The sequence below is a fragment of the Pseudochaenichthys georgianus genome, chromosome 13 (genome assembly GCF_902827115.2).
Source record: "Pseudochaenichthys georgianus chromosome 13, fPseGeo1.2, whole genome shotgun sequence".
In the NCBI taxonomy this organism is placed as follows: domain Eukaryota; kingdom Metazoa; phylum Chordata; class Actinopteri; order Perciformes; family Channichthyidae; genus Pseudochaenichthys; species Pseudochaenichthys georgianus.
In genome coordinates this window covers 26,355,205-26,371,977 of record NC_047515.1, presented here as the reverse complement: position 1 = coordinate 26,371,977, position 16,773 = coordinate 26,355,205, and the positions used below count along the sequence as shown (strand labels likewise).

Genomic DNA, 16,773 nt, shown 5'->3' with positions numbered 1-16,773 from the left:
AGGTGAATGCTTGCATAGAGGGTAGTACCCATAGAGCAGAGTCCTGCACGGGTCTGATTTTCAAGACCCGCTCCCGCCCCGCACCCGCGACGTGCAATACCGAACCCGCCCCGCTACCCGCACATATTGCCAATTAGTTCCGCAACCCGACCGACCCGTCGGCACAAGATCCGCAACCCGACCCGAACCCGCCTATATATATATGAGCAGTGAAAACGTGCAATTATTAACACACGCAGTTGCATATTTGTCCCAAAAAGCGTGGGATGTTGGTTATTTTCTCCATCTAGGATGACACCAAAAGCCTCCCAGACGTTGGATTTCGCTCTTGAGGAAGTGTTATTGAAAATGCTGTATTCTCCACTAGAGAGCTTCACCTCAGCCATTTCGAATGTGGCGCGCACAGCAGCAGATTGATGCGCTGCAGAGGTTATGATTATGCGTGGTCCCGCGGGGGAGAGGTGTGAGGATTTTAAACATTAAACTAAATTATTATTATTTTAATATATTTATTATGCAATACCCGCGACCCGACCCGCATCATCTTTGTTTTACCCAGAACCGAACCCGGAAAAAAGCGTTTGAAAAAATACCACCCGCGAATCACCTTTTTTGCGGGTACCCGACCCGATGCAGGACTCTGCCATAGAGTACAGTAGAGGGCTCCGCCTGTGTCAATATACCAAGGGTTACAATACGTAACCCGGCGTTTCAGCCCCGTTTGAAAAGTGCTGATTCTCTGTTTTTTACTTTAGATGAAAATAAAGTGCAACTCCCAACGCCCCTCGGCAAGATATTTGGTTAAAAATAACACAATGGTGCTCTGCACAAGCCAAAAAAACGTTATGACATCATAAAGTGGCCAAAATCTGATCAGCTCATTTTCAGACAGGTTTTATATAAATGGATCAGGACAAAAAGTCAGCGAATCTTTTTTCCTGAAACTTTCAGAATCTCTTTACACAAAGGGGACACATGTTTAAGTATAAAGTACAGGAAAAAGTGGATTTTGCATAATAGGTGACCTTTAAAAATTCAACAGTAGGAGCAGTTAAAAATAGATAACGAAGAAAGGGTTAATAATTGTCAAACTGCAGCACCAACCAGTTTTAGATTATTCAATGTGTCTATCAGGAATAGTCCGTGTTGGTAGACCAGGAACTCTCTGGGGTTAAGGGCTGAAAGGTCCAGAGGGATCAGCTCTCCCTCACATTCCCACTGTGCATCCAAGACGTCTACGAAACTCTTGCCTCTGTCTGACTCTGGACAAAACACGGAAGAAGACATATGCCTTGTTCTATTAAATATATGTCACCTCAGTAAGAAGCAAAGTGTTACGGTCACCTTTTTCGACCCGCGTGTCTTACTGCAATAAAAACAAACAACCCAAAGTCAGACTTACCTGAGAGCTCTCCTCTAAGAAGCCCAGCCCCACAGGCCCAGCCCTTCAGCTGAAGATCCATCCCCTTCAACAGCTGGAACAGAGGAGAGAGCTCCAGCAGCTTGGTCCACTCCTCTTCTGGGTAATATAAGCAATGTTGATGGATAACGTTAGTGTGACACACCACATGTGACGTGTTCAAACTGTGTATTATTATACATGACCTAACCTGGAATAGTGGGGACAGTGATACTTCTTGAAGGCTGACTGGACTCTTTCATTGGCTGGCTCTCTGTCAGGAAAATAAGTTACAATTAAAATGATTAATTTACATCAACGGATTATTACGATATTTTGTAGAGGTTAGCATAGCTGGAAACAATAAATGTGGGAGAAAAGAGGTGGTGCTTAAATCCTAAATGTGCAGGTATGGATGTATGAATGTCCTTTCCCAGAAGTCTATAACCTGAATCTAGTATAGAGCCCTCCAAGTAAATAGATCGCTAACACAGCACTGAAGCAGAGAACAGTACAATAGAACACAAGGTGAAAGTGAGCTGCTGGGTAATTTGTTCTTGGGCTCACCCTGGGAGTGAATGCCAGAAGATGCGGTGTGTCTTTGTGAGATGTGTGCTGGTGTCGAGCTGGCCTGCAGAACAGTATCCTGGGATTGAGCTAAATGGAGAGGCTCCCTCAAAGACTGGGTGGAGATTCCTTCAAAAACACAAACTGTGTGAGACCTTGCGAGCCACAACAAGCTGACAATCAAGCCAATTCATAAACAAAAGAATCCAAGTATCTCCTCAAGCAGCTAGGAGGCTTTGTTTGTGCATTATTTTGACGCACTTTACTTTAGAGGGCTAGTTTTCACAGGAATGTAAGATATGACACCTCATTTGTCATTCTTCTTTTATCTTCTGGCATTTTAAAAGACATAAAAAAACAGAGCAGCACTCTGGAGCCATTGATTTCTTTCTTCTGCAGACATCAACAAGGTTATATTTTTTGACTACACACTGGCTGTTTCCCCTTCTCTTGCTGCATTTTGACAATAAACATTTTTCGTATTATGCATTCGAAGTACTGAAACCCTTTCTGAATTTCCCCTCGGGGATTAATACAAAATAATGTCTTCTCCACACATACAGATGCTATTACAAGGCTTAAGTGGCTTGAGAAGCACATACCTTTCACCACAGGCACAGAGGCTGTCCAGACTCTAGACGCTAAGTCCAACCCATATGCCATCTTTGTTGGAAAACCTGAAACAAGTCAGAAGTCATGATGACAAGCCTGCTTATAAAATCTATTATTTTCTTAAAAAGACCAAAACCAGCTACGAATTGATACTTCTAACAACTGTCTGTTAAGTCGAAGTCTGATCTATTAGGGTTCATTTTCACCAACGAGCTCAATACTGTTTTGACAAACCATAGAGAACACACTGGTTAACATATTCCTTACATTTCATAAAGGTACTGTTTGCGAAGAGTCAATCACAAATACACTACTCTGTTGTTGATAACACTAAATAAAGCACCATATGTGTATAAACAAAAAAGACAGAAAGCTGTCCTGAACAAATGCAACATTTGACCCTGTTTCAATTGTTTGTTCAAATCTACAGTGCCCAGCTTTTTTGGAAAAGTAGTTGACCTTTTGGAACATTTAAGATGTTGGTCATTTGAAGACATCATGGGGCTTGGTTTTGGTCTTTTCAGGGGATGAAAAATAAAATGAAACCACCAGCATTATCCTTTGACCGCGATAAGAGAATGTGTGGGAAAATGTAGATAATTGCTTTAGATGTAGTCATTTGCACGCTCACTTGGAGTATAAATACTGTACCAGGAAATGTGCAGAGCAATTTCATATAATAATGTCACTATTCAATGGAGGCTTGTCCTTTCTCTGGGACAATATGTACTGCATATCTGTTTGCTTTCTATCATATAGGACCCTTAGCATGTAGTATATATAGTACCCTACAGATTAGGTACCTGATATGTGCTGATTGCAGGTGTTGGGGGAGAAGCAGGCAGGCTGTTTATCTTCCAGGAGCTGGTTCAGTTTCTCCAGCAGAGGCAAAGCCATCTGCTGAAGCAAACCCCTGACCTCCACAGTCGGTGTGCGTCCAATGCACTGGACCAGACCGTATTCCTTGTAGCAAAAGTTCCCACATAATACTGCCTAGACAGAGAGAAAGAGAGAGGAAGCTCAGCATACCACTGAGAGACACAGAGATACCCATCTTCTGTAATAGGGCACATTTTGCTTTGATTGTTAAACAAACTTGATGGCAACATGATGAAGAAATCCAAACAAAATTAGCCATAAACTTCCTTCCATCATATACTTAAGTTTATTTATATAGAGTGTTATTAATGTGGTGTGACTGAGTGTGTCTTGACCTGCGCAGTGTCGGCACGGAGCTGAGAAAGGTGCCTGACAAAGTGCAGAGCATTAAGAGCAACCTCCAACTCTGTCTGTCTGGAACAACACTGCTCCCACAACTCTGTCTGCCTCAGTTCTCTGTCCTGGAGGAAGAATAAACACTGGCTTGAGTGAGAAGAACCATGAAGTCTTATTTACATTTAGACGTTACAATGTTACAGAGAGCATCCCATAGCACCGGGTTGACATCAAAGTTTAATAACTAAACTTTTAAAAGCTCCCTATATCATAATTAGTCATATGCATTTGGCACTGATGTGATGAGAGGGATGTCAACATCTGACCCAACTGTGTCACAGACAATTGAGCTGCAGGGCGTAAAATTGACCAGAGAGCCATTAATCGGACCATAACGTGGACGGGTGTATTCCAGTCTCCTCCATGGGTTGTCCATTTTTCTTTGTCTTGTTGTAGCTGCTCCATACACACATCAAGCTTATCAAGGCCTGACACAAGCTCCGAGTGCCAAACGCACTGCCGATCCCACTCCTGCTCATCCCCTATACACACAGACAGATACACAAAGATATGCTGCCAACCCAAATAAAACATTGAAAAGTGAAATTATGTAAATTATTAAACAACTGAAGGGTGCGATATGAGACACTGGCATGAAGCATCTCTCTTTTGGCAAGCAATGAATATAACCGCAGAGGAGGTCATGAGTGTGATATCCCTTCATGCTCGTCACTCGTTCAGCATGCCAGCCAATTTACCCAGTGTGAGGATGTCTAATACATGCAGAGGCAAGATCAGAGCCAACTGGGTGTGCTGAGCCGCTCTCCTTTGCGCCTCGTTCTGCGCCGATTCCTGCAGTTCCAAGGCTGCTTCGTTGAGCTGCCTCCCTGACCCCTGAACCTGCAGCAGAGAACACAATTACTGTATACTTTGAATGTAAAAAAGAGAAGGTACAGATTTGAATAATGGCACACAAAAAGACACACTCAATTTAAGGACCAAAGGGATGGAAGGCACATGCACACAGTCATACACAGAGATGCAGTGACAGCACATTGCTTTAACTCTACTTTTGCACAGTATGCCCTAACCACACATGTGCTTCCTTGCAGTGCACAAATAGGCATGAATAGCTTTTCTAGCATTCCTTTCTAATGATGTTTTCCCCCGGCATTCATACACTCCCCCTCATTCCCAAATGCTCAAAAAGGAACCCCTTTGAATTTGTTTCTCCTTTATTCAGAGGCCAGGCTATATAAGATATTTACAACCAAATCAGCAATCTCCCCCTGCTGACCTGATAAGAGTCTTCTTCTATGGCTCTAAAGAGACACTGGAATAGAGCCGAGTCCAGATCAGAGAAAATATCTTCCTCTCGCTGCCTTTGCTGCTGCCAGTAAGTGTTTCGCACACACACCTCTCTCTGCAGCGCCTCTACCTGGCAAATAAAAGAATAAATAGCAGCAACAAAGGAGAGTACATCCGATTTCCTTAGTTCAAACTGAATTCAATGGGCTGCTAAATGAAATGCTAGAGATTTAACACATGAAAGATTTGAGTAGCTTTTATCAAATTCACACAAGTCTCTCCTGCTGAATTAACAAGGCTGTAAAAAAAAAAACTAAGTAGAAATGATTTAAATGTTATAGTAGACTATAGACTATAGTCCAATTGAAGGTTTCTTGTGTTTAATCATTTTTGTTAAATGTATTGCTCTACCTGCACACTGTCAGTTTGATCTGCCACAGTTAGCCAATAGGAAGCTGTGACAGGTACAACGTTTTTTCTGGACACGTCCAGTCTGACACCAACCACGGGGGCCAACACGCCTGTCACTGGGTCGACAGTCTGAGATCCATAACGGATGGCCACTAGTCCTGTGAAGTGCAACAGCATAGTAACAGAAAAGCATACGTGTTTATTTCGGTACTGTTTAAAATAAGTGGATTAAATAAACTGTCTGGTGACCTGGGCATTTGTTTGTTTTTCAAAGTACCTTTTCCATCTGGGTCCTCCATGGTTCCTGCCAACGCTGTTATATTCCCAGAGACAAGGTCAGTCTGACACCCCAGCACAGGCACACTAAGACCAGATCCCATTGGGTCAGGGTACTCCATCCCCAACAAAGCTGGTACAGACATGTCTGAACCGAAAAGAGGCATCTCTCCTGGTTGGAACAGCACAGGAGAAATCAAAGGGTTAGTATAGAGGAAACAAAATAGTGTTTGGATCGAAAAAAAGAAAACTCGAAGTATTTCAACAAATTTGAATTGGCAGCGCATTACTGGCATTATAGAGATTCAGAAGTAGGCTTTTCAATTGTATTTTTTCTTTTAATGTTTATTTTATTATCTTTTCTTTTTAATGACTGATTTTAAATGCCATTTTCTTAATGTCTTTCGTTTTTTGTAAAGCACTTTGAATTGCCTTGTGTTGAAAATGTGTTGTGCTATATAGATAAACTTGCCTTGCCTTGCCTTTTCTCTCCAATACAAAAGACAGACAATTATACAGTACATTACTTCAGTGCTATTTTAGGGTTTATGTGGTTTAGATCAAACAAACTCTAAACTAAAGTAAATACAGAAAGAGCGACATACATGAAACAGAGTCGTGGCTGCATGAAAAGTCTGGCAAAGCATCATCTTTTTGATGAAGCAGATCTCTTAAAGTGCATTGTTGGTACTGTGGTGAACTGCTTGTTATTGCAGTTTGATGACTACAACTTCAAGTTAAATGTTTTCATGTCTTTATCTTTATCAATCAATCAATGTTTATTTATATAGCCCAACATCACAAATGTTACATTTGTCTCAGTGGACTTCACAGTTTGTACAGAATATCAGTATGATATGATCTCATGCATCCATGTTAGAAATATTGATGGTAATAGTTCTGTATTCCCCTTGGGAGAATATAGATATTTGTAATTATATTATATAATAATGTGTTTATGCTGGACAAGCTGGTCACATTTCCAGTTCCTGGTGTGGGTGGTTGCTTGTGACAAATAAAGGTTAAGTAAAAAGTGTTTAAGGTCGGAAAATGTCATCCTCCTCATGAAACCTTTCAAGGGCTAAAAAACAAATAAGAAATGTTATGCCTTAAACTATTTGTGTTCTCGGTTGCAGAAAGCAAATAAGGACAGCATTGTGGTATTCAGAAGGGCAACAAGTGTATGTTAAAAAGTTAGGTACATCTGAAATATTGTCCACTCCAAAAGCAGCACCAGCCTTCAATGGATGAATTACTATTAAAGTATCAAAATAAAGTTGTGAAGAAGGAACAGATAACATGTAAGCAAATACCCAGCACCATGTTTTCTTTCCTAATCAGCAAGTATGGCAGTGATGACACGTAAAAAGGAAAATAATAGCTAAAAGAAAAAACAAGTGTTTCCTACTTTATGTTATGCTCTTAAATACTTGCAAATATTTTAGGAAAATAGGAGGACAGTGACCACTTAATTCTTAGCAACAAAAAGTGAAGCAAGAGATGACTCAGACACCACAAGAATTAAATTTGACTTTGCAAAGAATTGCCCTCAGGGGAACTTTCCTCACCAAGACTCCCTCCATCCTGCTGGAGACCTGCGGTCCAATCCAGCATGAAACACAGTCTGGTCTGCAGCTGCAGCTGGGAGTACAGGCTCCTCCCCCAGGCCTGCTGAAGCTCACTGGCTGCAGCGAGAAGATGTTCGTGTGGACCGCTCCCTCTCTCGCTGCTCTGAACCCGCTGCAAAGTCTGGTCTGATCCCCACTCCTCAGTCAGTGGTTTCAGGATCTCCAATACTTTGAAAATCACTGCCAGAACCTAATTGAGAAACAACAAAAATCTATCTCTTTAACTTTCTGTTATGTATCATATATCTTTTTCAAAGTATTAACCTTGTGGTTTGATTTATTTGTAAGCTGCTATTTTCCAGTTAGAGTGAAACTAAAACTAAACTCTGCAGCCAACATAGAGGGAAGAAGGACCTTTAGGTCCTCAAAAATAAGTATTTAAACAATATGTTTTGCCTAAATCCAAGGCCTTCAAACTTATCCCGGACCTTGCCGTCTAGAAGGGCCTGGTACCCTCCTCCGTTAGGCAGCAGTTGCCCAGCCCGTATGTTGGCCCCTCCCACTCTCACCATCCGCCCGCTCAGAGGTTCGATGAAGGGCTCGGCCAGCAGAATACCACCTACTGGCAGCACGGCTCCTACACATACACACAGAGCAATGTTAACTCAAAGAAGGGAACCCTGACACAGGCTGTGCTGCAGACTCACCAGCACAACTAACCTGCAACTGGATCTAGACTGACCCCGACAGTGAGCACCACATCCCCCGTCCTGGAGTCCAGCATGGGACAGCCCATCTGTATGGGCTGCGGCAGGCGGGTGAGGGGACAGACATGCAACCCTCCCAGTGGGTAGACTAGTCCTGTCTGGGGGTGGATGGTTACAGCCAGAATGGGCACTGGGACCCCTGTGTCTGGGTCTGCCATGGGACATCCCAACTGCAGTCTCTGGCCCGGCCGGAGGCCTCTGAGCCGAGCGCTGGGCAGAGGCCGGTCTGAGTGGCAGGAGGTCGGGTAAGGGATGAAAGGAAGGAGGGGACTATCCCACTTCCTGTTATCTTCTGAGAGTAAGAAAAGCAACAGGTTAAAAATATGTACACCCTTGAAAACTCTTTTTTTATTTCATGAATAAAAAACTAATAAAAGTTATACTGTGTTCAGAAAATGTAATAAAAGAAATACATTTGCTTTCTAAGCTGAAGCCACAATTTCAGTGGTGCCTGGCTTTTAGGGGGGCTGACAGCAAAGCCTTACCTAGGCCTACTATAAGCTATTTGAAGAAAAAGGTGGCTGAGCTGCATTAAAACACCTCTACTGTATGTAATGTCACATCCTGTGGATGACTAGTTATCAGCAGTTTAAAGTACAAGGGCATCACTTGTGATTTGCTTTCATCATGAAATGCTTTTTCATTAGTTATTTAGTCCTGATTTAATTTTAGGCATTAAATGTGGGTTTTTTTCCCTTTGAATTCTTATGAAGGTAAGATTTGTATTATAACTCCATATGATATTATCTAACCTTCACAACTTGTTTCTTCTGTTTGGTTGTTGTGTTTCTGCAGCTCAAATGTCTTATGCAAAAATAAATCTCACCCCCCAAACCCCACAAGCGCCCCTCATGTTACCTGAACATGAGTCAGTTGTGAAGACTAAAGTTGAGCTTGCAGGATCATAGGCCACATTGCCAGCTATGGGCATAACCCTGCCTGTCTGTGGGTGGAGGAAGAAATCTGGTGGCACCGCCATGGTGTGGCCGCCGCTTAGCAGCATATGGCTGTGAGCATTTGGCCTTATGAGGCCTGTGACTGAATCACAATGAACCGCTCGACAGACACGCAGAGACCCATCAGGACCTGGAGTGAAGCAGAAGGAGAAATAGCTTAGGGCAATCCTCAAACTGTAAATAATTATGACATGATTTAAGCTGTTTCTGAGTCCCATACTGGGTGACAGATTTTCATGCTGCCTTTTCTCTTAAATGGATCACTCTAGTCTAAAATCTTGAATCAAGTAGAAAAGCATGTGTCTTGATCATTTCCTCCCATTGAAGGGATAGCAACAGTACGTTTTAAAAAACACATATTTCATTTTTATGAATTATTGTTTGAGAAGAAAATACATCAGTGTACCTAGAATGAGAGAAAACTTGAAAATACAAGACATAATGTACGGACCTGTGTGGGTGAGAATGAATGCTGTTAAAGTGTGGGTGTTTTCAGAACATAAACCTAATTTTAATATAAGGGAATCTTGTTGTTGCAGTGCACATTTCTACCAACAGATGGTGCTCTCTTTCCAATTTTCAAGAACATGTGTTTTCTTTTTAATATTTTAGTGATCAAACCCAGGGGTGTTAGACTCACCAAAGATGTGGTCCTTGGTCAGCACAGTTCCAGTGTCAGGGCAGAGCAGCTTGGCCCCTGTACCCTCACCCAGAAACCCCCAGGCCCCCTGACGTTGGCACTCTGCTGACACCAGCTCTCCCATCTCCTCCACCAGGGAGGTCAGCCTCTGAAACAAACTGAAGACAAGAAAGGACAGATTAAAGGGAGATGAGGATTTACTCCATTCTGAATGTTTTTTCTGACAATTTGCAAAGGTTGAGTAGAAGATTTACTTTAGCTGGTGGTTGTTGCTGTAAACCTTGGACAGTATTCTGGTGCCCTCTCTGAGCTGAGCTGTGAGCAAACTGTAGACCCTCTGCTGGGCCTGCTGCTCTCGCCCCAGAACCTGGAGAAACAAAAAATAAAATAAATAATCACCCATACTAAAACATATTACACAGTTAATAGAGAGAACCACAGCTGAGACAATTGTTAATGTATACATTTATCAGGAGTCATTTTTCAAGCGAAAGAGCTAAACATTTCCTAGTTCCAGCTGCTAATTTATAAGCTATTGTTGCTTACTTAAAGTAAAAACTAAATTAATGGGTTTTGGGCTATTTCTTTAACAAAACAAGCAAATTGGTGGCATCAACTCCGGCCTTTTTTCCACATTGTACATTCTGTACAAATCTACACAGATAAGCATTTAATACCAAAAATAATTAGCAGATTATTGAAAATAAATTACAATACCATTGGAGCCCAAAATATATGATGTATTTTTTTATATATATATATATCTAGAACACATAAATACACATATTTCTCTTTTATCTTTAACTGTTCTTGTAAATTAAAAAAAAAGTATTTAAATGTTCTTCACTTTTATAATAGGAAAAGGAAATATACAGGGGTGGGAATGTTGCGTTATGCACCTGCAGCTGACTGTGGAGCAGAGTCCTCAGCTGTGAGGCAAGAGTCTTCCTCCGCAACACCTCCCTCTCCACCTCCCTCCTCATCCTCTCATAGCCCTCCCCGATCCTGTCCTCGGTGATCGAGCGTGGGTGGAGTACCTGCAGTTTCCCAAGCACTCCCTGATATAGCTCCTTCACCTTCACACACAAAGATACATACATGAAACCAAAATGACTGGCACACAAAAAGGGCCTTCATGAAATTATAGTATCAGATCACACATTTGACCGCACCCTAATGCAGTTAACCCGCATCTAACATTGGTAAGACGTTCACATTTATGGGATAACACAGGGTGTCATGTGTGCCATCCCCCTTACACCTTCATCACTTGAGCTGTCCTGAGGGCTGTAACAACAACCTCCGTCTGTCCTGAGGGCTGTAACAACAACCTCCGTCTTCTAAACTTCAGCCAGCAGTTTGGTGGTAAAAACAGGAAGAACACAAGGACAGATGAAACAAAAAAAAGGCTCCTTCTAATACGGCTTCAGTTCAGTTAATTTCATGATTGACGATGGGACAATGGCAGTGGAAAAGCGAGGCATAGAAAAATATGTAACTTAACTGAAGCTGCAATATTTGATGGATTCATGAGAGGATTTATACCGGCTATCATATTTACCAGCCGAGACAGCAACCCCCTTATGGTTTTCACCTTATCAGTCTGTATGTCATCATGGCGAAATGTGGTTTGTCTGTCTGATACCAAAACCGTTTGCTTTCCTCCAGAGGTAGAAATATATTTTTATAAAACAATAATGTGAGGAGGAGTGGGATATTAAGAATTTTGTACAGTATGTGAAACAGTCATAAAGGGGGAAACTTTCTGCTGTCACAGGAAAAGGAAACATCAGAGTGTGTGTAACAGAAAGAGGGAGTATCAGAAGGTCAAAACAATCACATGCTGTATGTTTATTTTGCATTTAAATTAAGAGCTACAGGCCTCAGATGTGAGCTGTCCCAGCCGTGTGGTGACAGACAGACTCTGTTTGAGCAGGAGGCTGTAGAAGGTGTTGCTGCTGAAAGCCTCCAGATCCACCTGGTGCTCGTAATCCCAGAACTCCTCTAAAGATCCTGCACAGAAATTGGTCACGAGAGAGAAACACAAAGAGATACAGTGAGAGACACAAGTAAATACACATCTCTCATAGATCACTTTTACTGTAATAGCAAGCATAATGTCTACTTTGACTAAATCCACTTTCCAGTACCACAAAAAGCCTCTGCTAGTGTTCTCCCCGGCCAATTTGGAAGTCCCTGTTTTAGCCAAAGCATTTATAAAAATAACCGGCATAAGAGAGAAAATGGTATATGTTCCTCTTGAAATAAAAGCCTGTCTTATTTTTACGCTATTGAACAGACAAATTAACAGATATATTGTTTTTCGAGGTGGATTTTCAATGTATTGTGGCATTTTAAACTTTTGTTTATCACGGCGCATGATTTCAGGAATGTCATAATCGACTTCACAAACGTAATTGGTAGGGTGGGATAAACTGCCAGGGGTCACTGTTAGTGTTATATAAGAGGCCACAGGGGTCTTCAAAGGCCAACACGATATCAGTGTGTTTCTGTGATTAGGTAGAGATAGTGTGAACTTTGCGCGCAATTAATTAGCTCAGAGTGTGTGTGTGTGTGTGTGTGTGTGTGTGTGTGTGTGTGTGTGTGTGTGTGTGTGTGTGTGTGTGTGTGTGTGTGTGTGTGTGTGTGTGTGTGTGTGTGTGTGTGTGTGTGTGTGTGTGTGCACTGTGCATTTGAAATTGTGTGTGAATGAATGTGTGTGTGTGTGTGTGTGTGTGTGTGTGTGTGTGTGTGTGTGTGTGTGTGTGTGTGTGTGTGTGTGTGTGTGTGTGTGTGTGTGTGTGTGTGTGTGTGTGTGTGTGTGTGTGTGTGTGTGTGTGTGTGTGTGTGTGTGTGTGTGTGTGTGTGTGTGTGTGTGTGTGTGCACCTGGTTGAATGGAGTCCTGTGTCATTCTAGCTTGATGATTTCTGTGAATCTTCCTAAGTGAGATCACCCTTGAGCCTTTTGATGAGTAGTCGTCCATGTTGTAGGACAGCTGCAACAAGCGGTACCACGCTTTGATTGGCTTCTTCTCAGGCCATCCATATTCACGAAACAGGATCTAAATATGGGATCAAGGGATGAATGTGAAAAAGGTCAACTTTGAACATGTGATCATGTGTGTTTGTACACTAACCAGCAGTGTCACACATAAACAGAGGATGACAACAGCTCCAAATAGCAGTCCTCCGGTCACCAGCCAATCAGGCCTTAGTAACAGGTTGCGTCTCCTACTGATTCCCAGCCTGGTCACATGACGAGGGATGGTGGGGAAAAAGGGGCTGGTCTCATAACACTGACCGCCTGCTGGCATCACCCGCACATACTGAGTAAAAAGAGAACACAAGTGTATTAGTAGTTCTCAACAAGCAAATGCATGTGGAAGCCCTTGTACATGAGTAAAGTGGTAACATGATTTCATTTGCACCTTCATCTCAATTTCTTACAAAATGGGCTTATGTCTATGATAGGCAGCTACAAAATAAGCACTCAGAAAGGCGGTTTCGAATACAAAATGAAATTTGGTAAGGAATATTGAACGTCAAAAAAGTTAAATGTGTCTTACTCATGATAACTTGCCTCATTATTTCATTTTAGTTACCATGTGTTTGTGGTGTTGGCTGCTCAGTGTAAAAACGTATACTCCAGCCTGGCTGAAGACCAACGCAAAGAAGTTTGGAGGAGTCCAGGACAGAGTCAGCTCTTCTTTCAGCCGTCTGACTGCCCCCCAGTCAAAATCTCTGTTTGTGTTGTATAAATTGTCACTGAAAGACAGGTAGTAAGGATTTAGTCAAAGCACCATTTCATAGTGTTAAAAATGGACATGAAAATCAAACTATTGTACGCCTGGCATCTGACTTACAGATCATACTGAGGATAGTGATGTGTGTCAACAGTAAACAGGATAACATCGCCCAACTGGAGACACGTTGTGGGGTTCAAAACTCCGGTTACACTCAGTTCTCTTATTTCTTCTTTGACATCACTCTTGTTTCCATCGTTTTCTCTTCCTTCATGACTGATATTTTCAACTTTAGTGACTTCCCAGAGCATATCAAAATCTCTTTCTATAAAACAACAACAGTGCAGTACTTTCATCATGGATTATTCATTTTAATTTGTGTTTTATTCATCAAAAGTTATGGTTTTGCAGTGACAAACCAGCTGAGCTCTGAGTGTTCAGCTCCGCATTCCTCTCTGTGGTAACAGTAAACAGTCGCTGAAGTTCCTTTGGGAGGCCGCTGAGGAGGCCGAGAAAACCCGCCTCTGCAATCAGACAACAAAGGAGAGAAAGGTGTAGGAGATCAACGGGAAGAGCGATAGAGAGATACCCAGAAAGCCAATTTGTGTCTCTACCTGTTGTCTGAACAATGTAGACAGCATGTGAGGAGCTGATATGGCTGTTGCACAGAGTTCCATCAGAGTCTGAGCGTTTAAGAAACGTCTCCTGCAGCTTGCCTGAAACACCCATCACCTGAAAGAACAGTGTTTGCAATTAATAGATCACTGCAACACAAAAGACGCTTGTCCTGCGCTTCCACTTCTGGTGTGATAATGCCTGTTCTCATTCATAACACTCCGTTCGATGTCTCACTATGGGATGCGCCTCATCGCGGAGCAAACAGAAGCATCAATCTCATTACGCCAATCCTGATTGGCTGGTGATCTTGACGTCAGCGTCAGGGAATCCACCCCCTATAAGTAGCTTGCGCTACGTCGCATGCGTCATTCAAACACCGGGCTAGCTTAACAGTCCACAGACTGAACCCAAAACTAACTTTCGGTCGACGGGCGCTCGCCGGCTACTCTTCTGCTTCGCAAGAAGACTGTTAATGCTAACACACCAGTTAGTATTACAATCGACCTCGCCGTTTCTTTCCTCGGAAATTAAGGTAAGGTTTTGATTTTTTCAAGCTAACAACACACCTGTTGCTAGCTTGCTTTCCCTCACTACCGACACCATGGTAGCGAGGACGTTTTTTCTTTTTCTCTCACAGAGGAAAAGATTAAAGAATATTAACACACCAGTTAATATTCTTTGAGAAAAAAATCTACACCGTCCTTTTTTCTCCGGATTAAGGACAGGTTGGAAGAATTTTTTTTCTCGACAACGTACCCGTTACGAGCGGGTCCTCTCCACGCCACACAGCGAACAAGATGGACGCCTCTCTCCCTCACACCAGAGGAGTCAGGGACTCGGAGGCTCGGCTCTGCGGCTGCGGGTTGAAAATATCAGGCACAGACTCACACCAGGTCTGCTCATCCTGCCTCGGGCTGGAACACGCCCAGGAGTCTATTGACAACCCCGGCTCGTGCGGACATTGTGCCCGCTTCACCGTAAAGAGCCTCCGCCGACGGTTAGCACGCCAAGCTAGCTTGTCGGGACAGGACCTCCTCATGTCCGCTGATTTGCTGGCTGGCAATCTGATTCGGATGAGCAAGAAGACGATATCTTCGTGTCATCGGCTCAGGCTGCAAAGCCGGGAGCGATGGCTGCTCTCCCGAGCGATAGCACACCAGCTTCGCCCTGTCTGAGCATGGACCTGCAGGCCGTGTGTCAGCGTGCCGCGTACAGACTAGACATCCCGTGGCCCGAAATGGCCAAGGAGACCTCCAGGTCCCGTTACGAGGGGAAACATTTTCCCCAAGCAACGAGGACAAAGAGGCAACTCCTTCCGGTCTTCCCGGAGATGTTGGATGAGGTGTCGGTCTCGTGGAGAGACCGGCCCTTTAGCAACAAGGCCCCAATCCAGGGTGCCTCCTCCCTAGACTGTGACGGTATGGAGAGGCTCGGCCTGCTCCGCATACCGCCTATGGAACCGCTGGTGGCAGCCCACCTCCTACCGAGGCTGGTCCCGTCACCAAGCAGGAACCCCACGCTGCCAGCGAAGGCGGACCGATTCCAGTCGACCATGACTGAACGGTCCTACAGAGCCACAGCGTTGTCCGCCAGGGCTTTGAACGTTTCCTCGCTGCTAACCGCATACCAAGCGGAGCTCTGCGAGGATCTGTCAAGCAATCCTGGACCGGCCGTTCTGGACGAGATGGCCGCGATCACAGACATTTGTCTCCGTGTTCAACGCTGCGCCGTCCAGGCCACGGGCAAAGCAATGGGGTTCATGGTGGTGCAGGAAAGAGCTAGATGGCTCAACCTCACCAACCTCCCAGACCGGGAAAAGGAGGATGTGCTAGACATGCCCATCGTTCCCGAGGGGATTTTCGGCTCCGCTCTCACCTCCATGCAGAGGAGATGCGAGTCGAAAAAGAAGGAGGATGAGGCCCTCCACCTCTGTCTCCCTCGAAGGGTCCAGCCGCTGCCTTCACAGCGGCAGTCCTTCGCCCAAGCTGCCTCGAACCCTGCTAGGTTCAAAGTACCAAAACAGCAGAGGTCGCAGCCCGCCCCGAGTCCGCAGCCCAGGCAGGAGACGAGGGCGAGTTGGCCTAGAAAATCTCCGGTTCCGGCTGCAGCTCAGGCACAGCTAGTGCTGCGTACCGGTACGCCGAACCGGTACTGGACTTGTAAAAAGTTTCGGTTCAAGTCCGGTTAAAACCGGAACGTCGGGAACCGGTACTTGGACTCGCAAAAAAACTAGCACTTACGTATATTCTGGTGTCTGTGGTTATTTAAACATTCCCTGATAAACGTTATTCAGCGTCAATAAATGAGTGCTAATCCCAGTGTGCTCAGTGTACAACATCACATGTCATTTCACCTTCGATTCACGGTTTGAAAACGTAACATTTCGCCACATGCTAATGCTAACCGGAAGTGAATAATTTTCAGAATAAAAGTATTAAGTTAATAGTGTGAACTTTCGGTGTTTTCAGAATAAAACTGATTTAAATTAAATAGTGTATTTAATTCAAAATTACGCCATATCAACATTGATTTTAATTTCTAACAGTGTGTATGTACATCACTATGTATGTAGTATTTACTGTATAATGTACACATGTAGAGTTGTAGAAAATACATGGTGTACAGACAGTACAGTACACTCTGACTGTACAGTCACTACAGTGTATACTGTATAGTAGGTGTGTAACAGTGTA

General features: G+C 43.6%; 1 protein-coding gene across 1 annotated transcript in view; it reads right to left on the bottom strand.

The window, feature by feature from the left end:
• Window positions 1-16,773, bottom strand: part of LOC117457027 (uncharacterized) — a 52,084-nt gene that overhangs the window by 27,804 nt on the left and 7,507 nt on the right. Inside the window, exons 5-30 of the mRNA XM_034096895.2 lie at window positions 14,077-14,194; window positions 13,882-13,986; window positions 13,583-13,787; window positions 13,322-13,484; window positions 12,857-13,045; window positions 12,607-12,781; window positions 11,602-11,732; window positions 10,619-10,795; window positions 9,974-10,086; window positions 9,720-9,877; window positions 8,982-9,209; window positions 8,077-8,415; window positions 7,845-7,993; window positions 7,357-7,606; window positions 5,790-5,960; window positions 5,513-5,670; window positions 5,091-5,231; window positions 4,552-4,693; window positions 4,184-4,335; window positions 3,793-3,918; window positions 3,382-3,571; window positions 2,569-2,643; window positions 1,967-2,095; window positions 1,611-1,673; window positions 1,403-1,519; window positions 1,105-1,262 (exon numbers count right to left, since the gene is read on the bottom strand). Coding sequence (XP_033952786.1) covers window positions 1,105-1,262; window positions 1,403-1,519; window positions 1,611-1,673; window positions 1,967-2,095; window positions 2,569-2,643; window positions 3,382-3,571; window positions 3,793-3,918; window positions 4,184-4,335; window positions 4,552-4,693; window positions 5,091-5,231; window positions 5,513-5,670; window positions 5,790-5,960; window positions 7,357-7,606; window positions 7,845-7,993; window positions 8,077-8,415; window positions 8,982-9,209; window positions 9,720-9,877; window positions 9,974-10,086; window positions 10,619-10,795; window positions 11,602-11,732; window positions 12,607-12,781; window positions 12,857-13,045; window positions 13,322-13,484; window positions 13,583-13,787; window positions 13,882-13,986; window positions 14,077-14,194 — 4,122 coding nt within the window. The remainder of the gene's footprint in view (window positions 1-1,104; window positions 1,263-1,402; window positions 1,520-1,610; window positions 1,674-1,966; window positions 2,096-2,568; window positions 2,644-3,381; window positions 3,572-3,792; window positions 3,919-4,183; window positions 4,336-4,551; window positions 4,694-5,090; window positions 5,232-5,512; window positions 5,671-5,789; window positions 5,961-7,356; window positions 7,607-7,844; window positions 7,994-8,076; window positions 8,416-8,981; window positions 9,210-9,719; window positions 9,878-9,973; window positions 10,087-10,618; window positions 10,796-11,601; window positions 11,733-12,606; window positions 12,782-12,856; window positions 13,046-13,321; window positions 13,485-13,582; window positions 13,788-13,881; window positions 13,987-14,076; window positions 14,195-16,773) is intronic.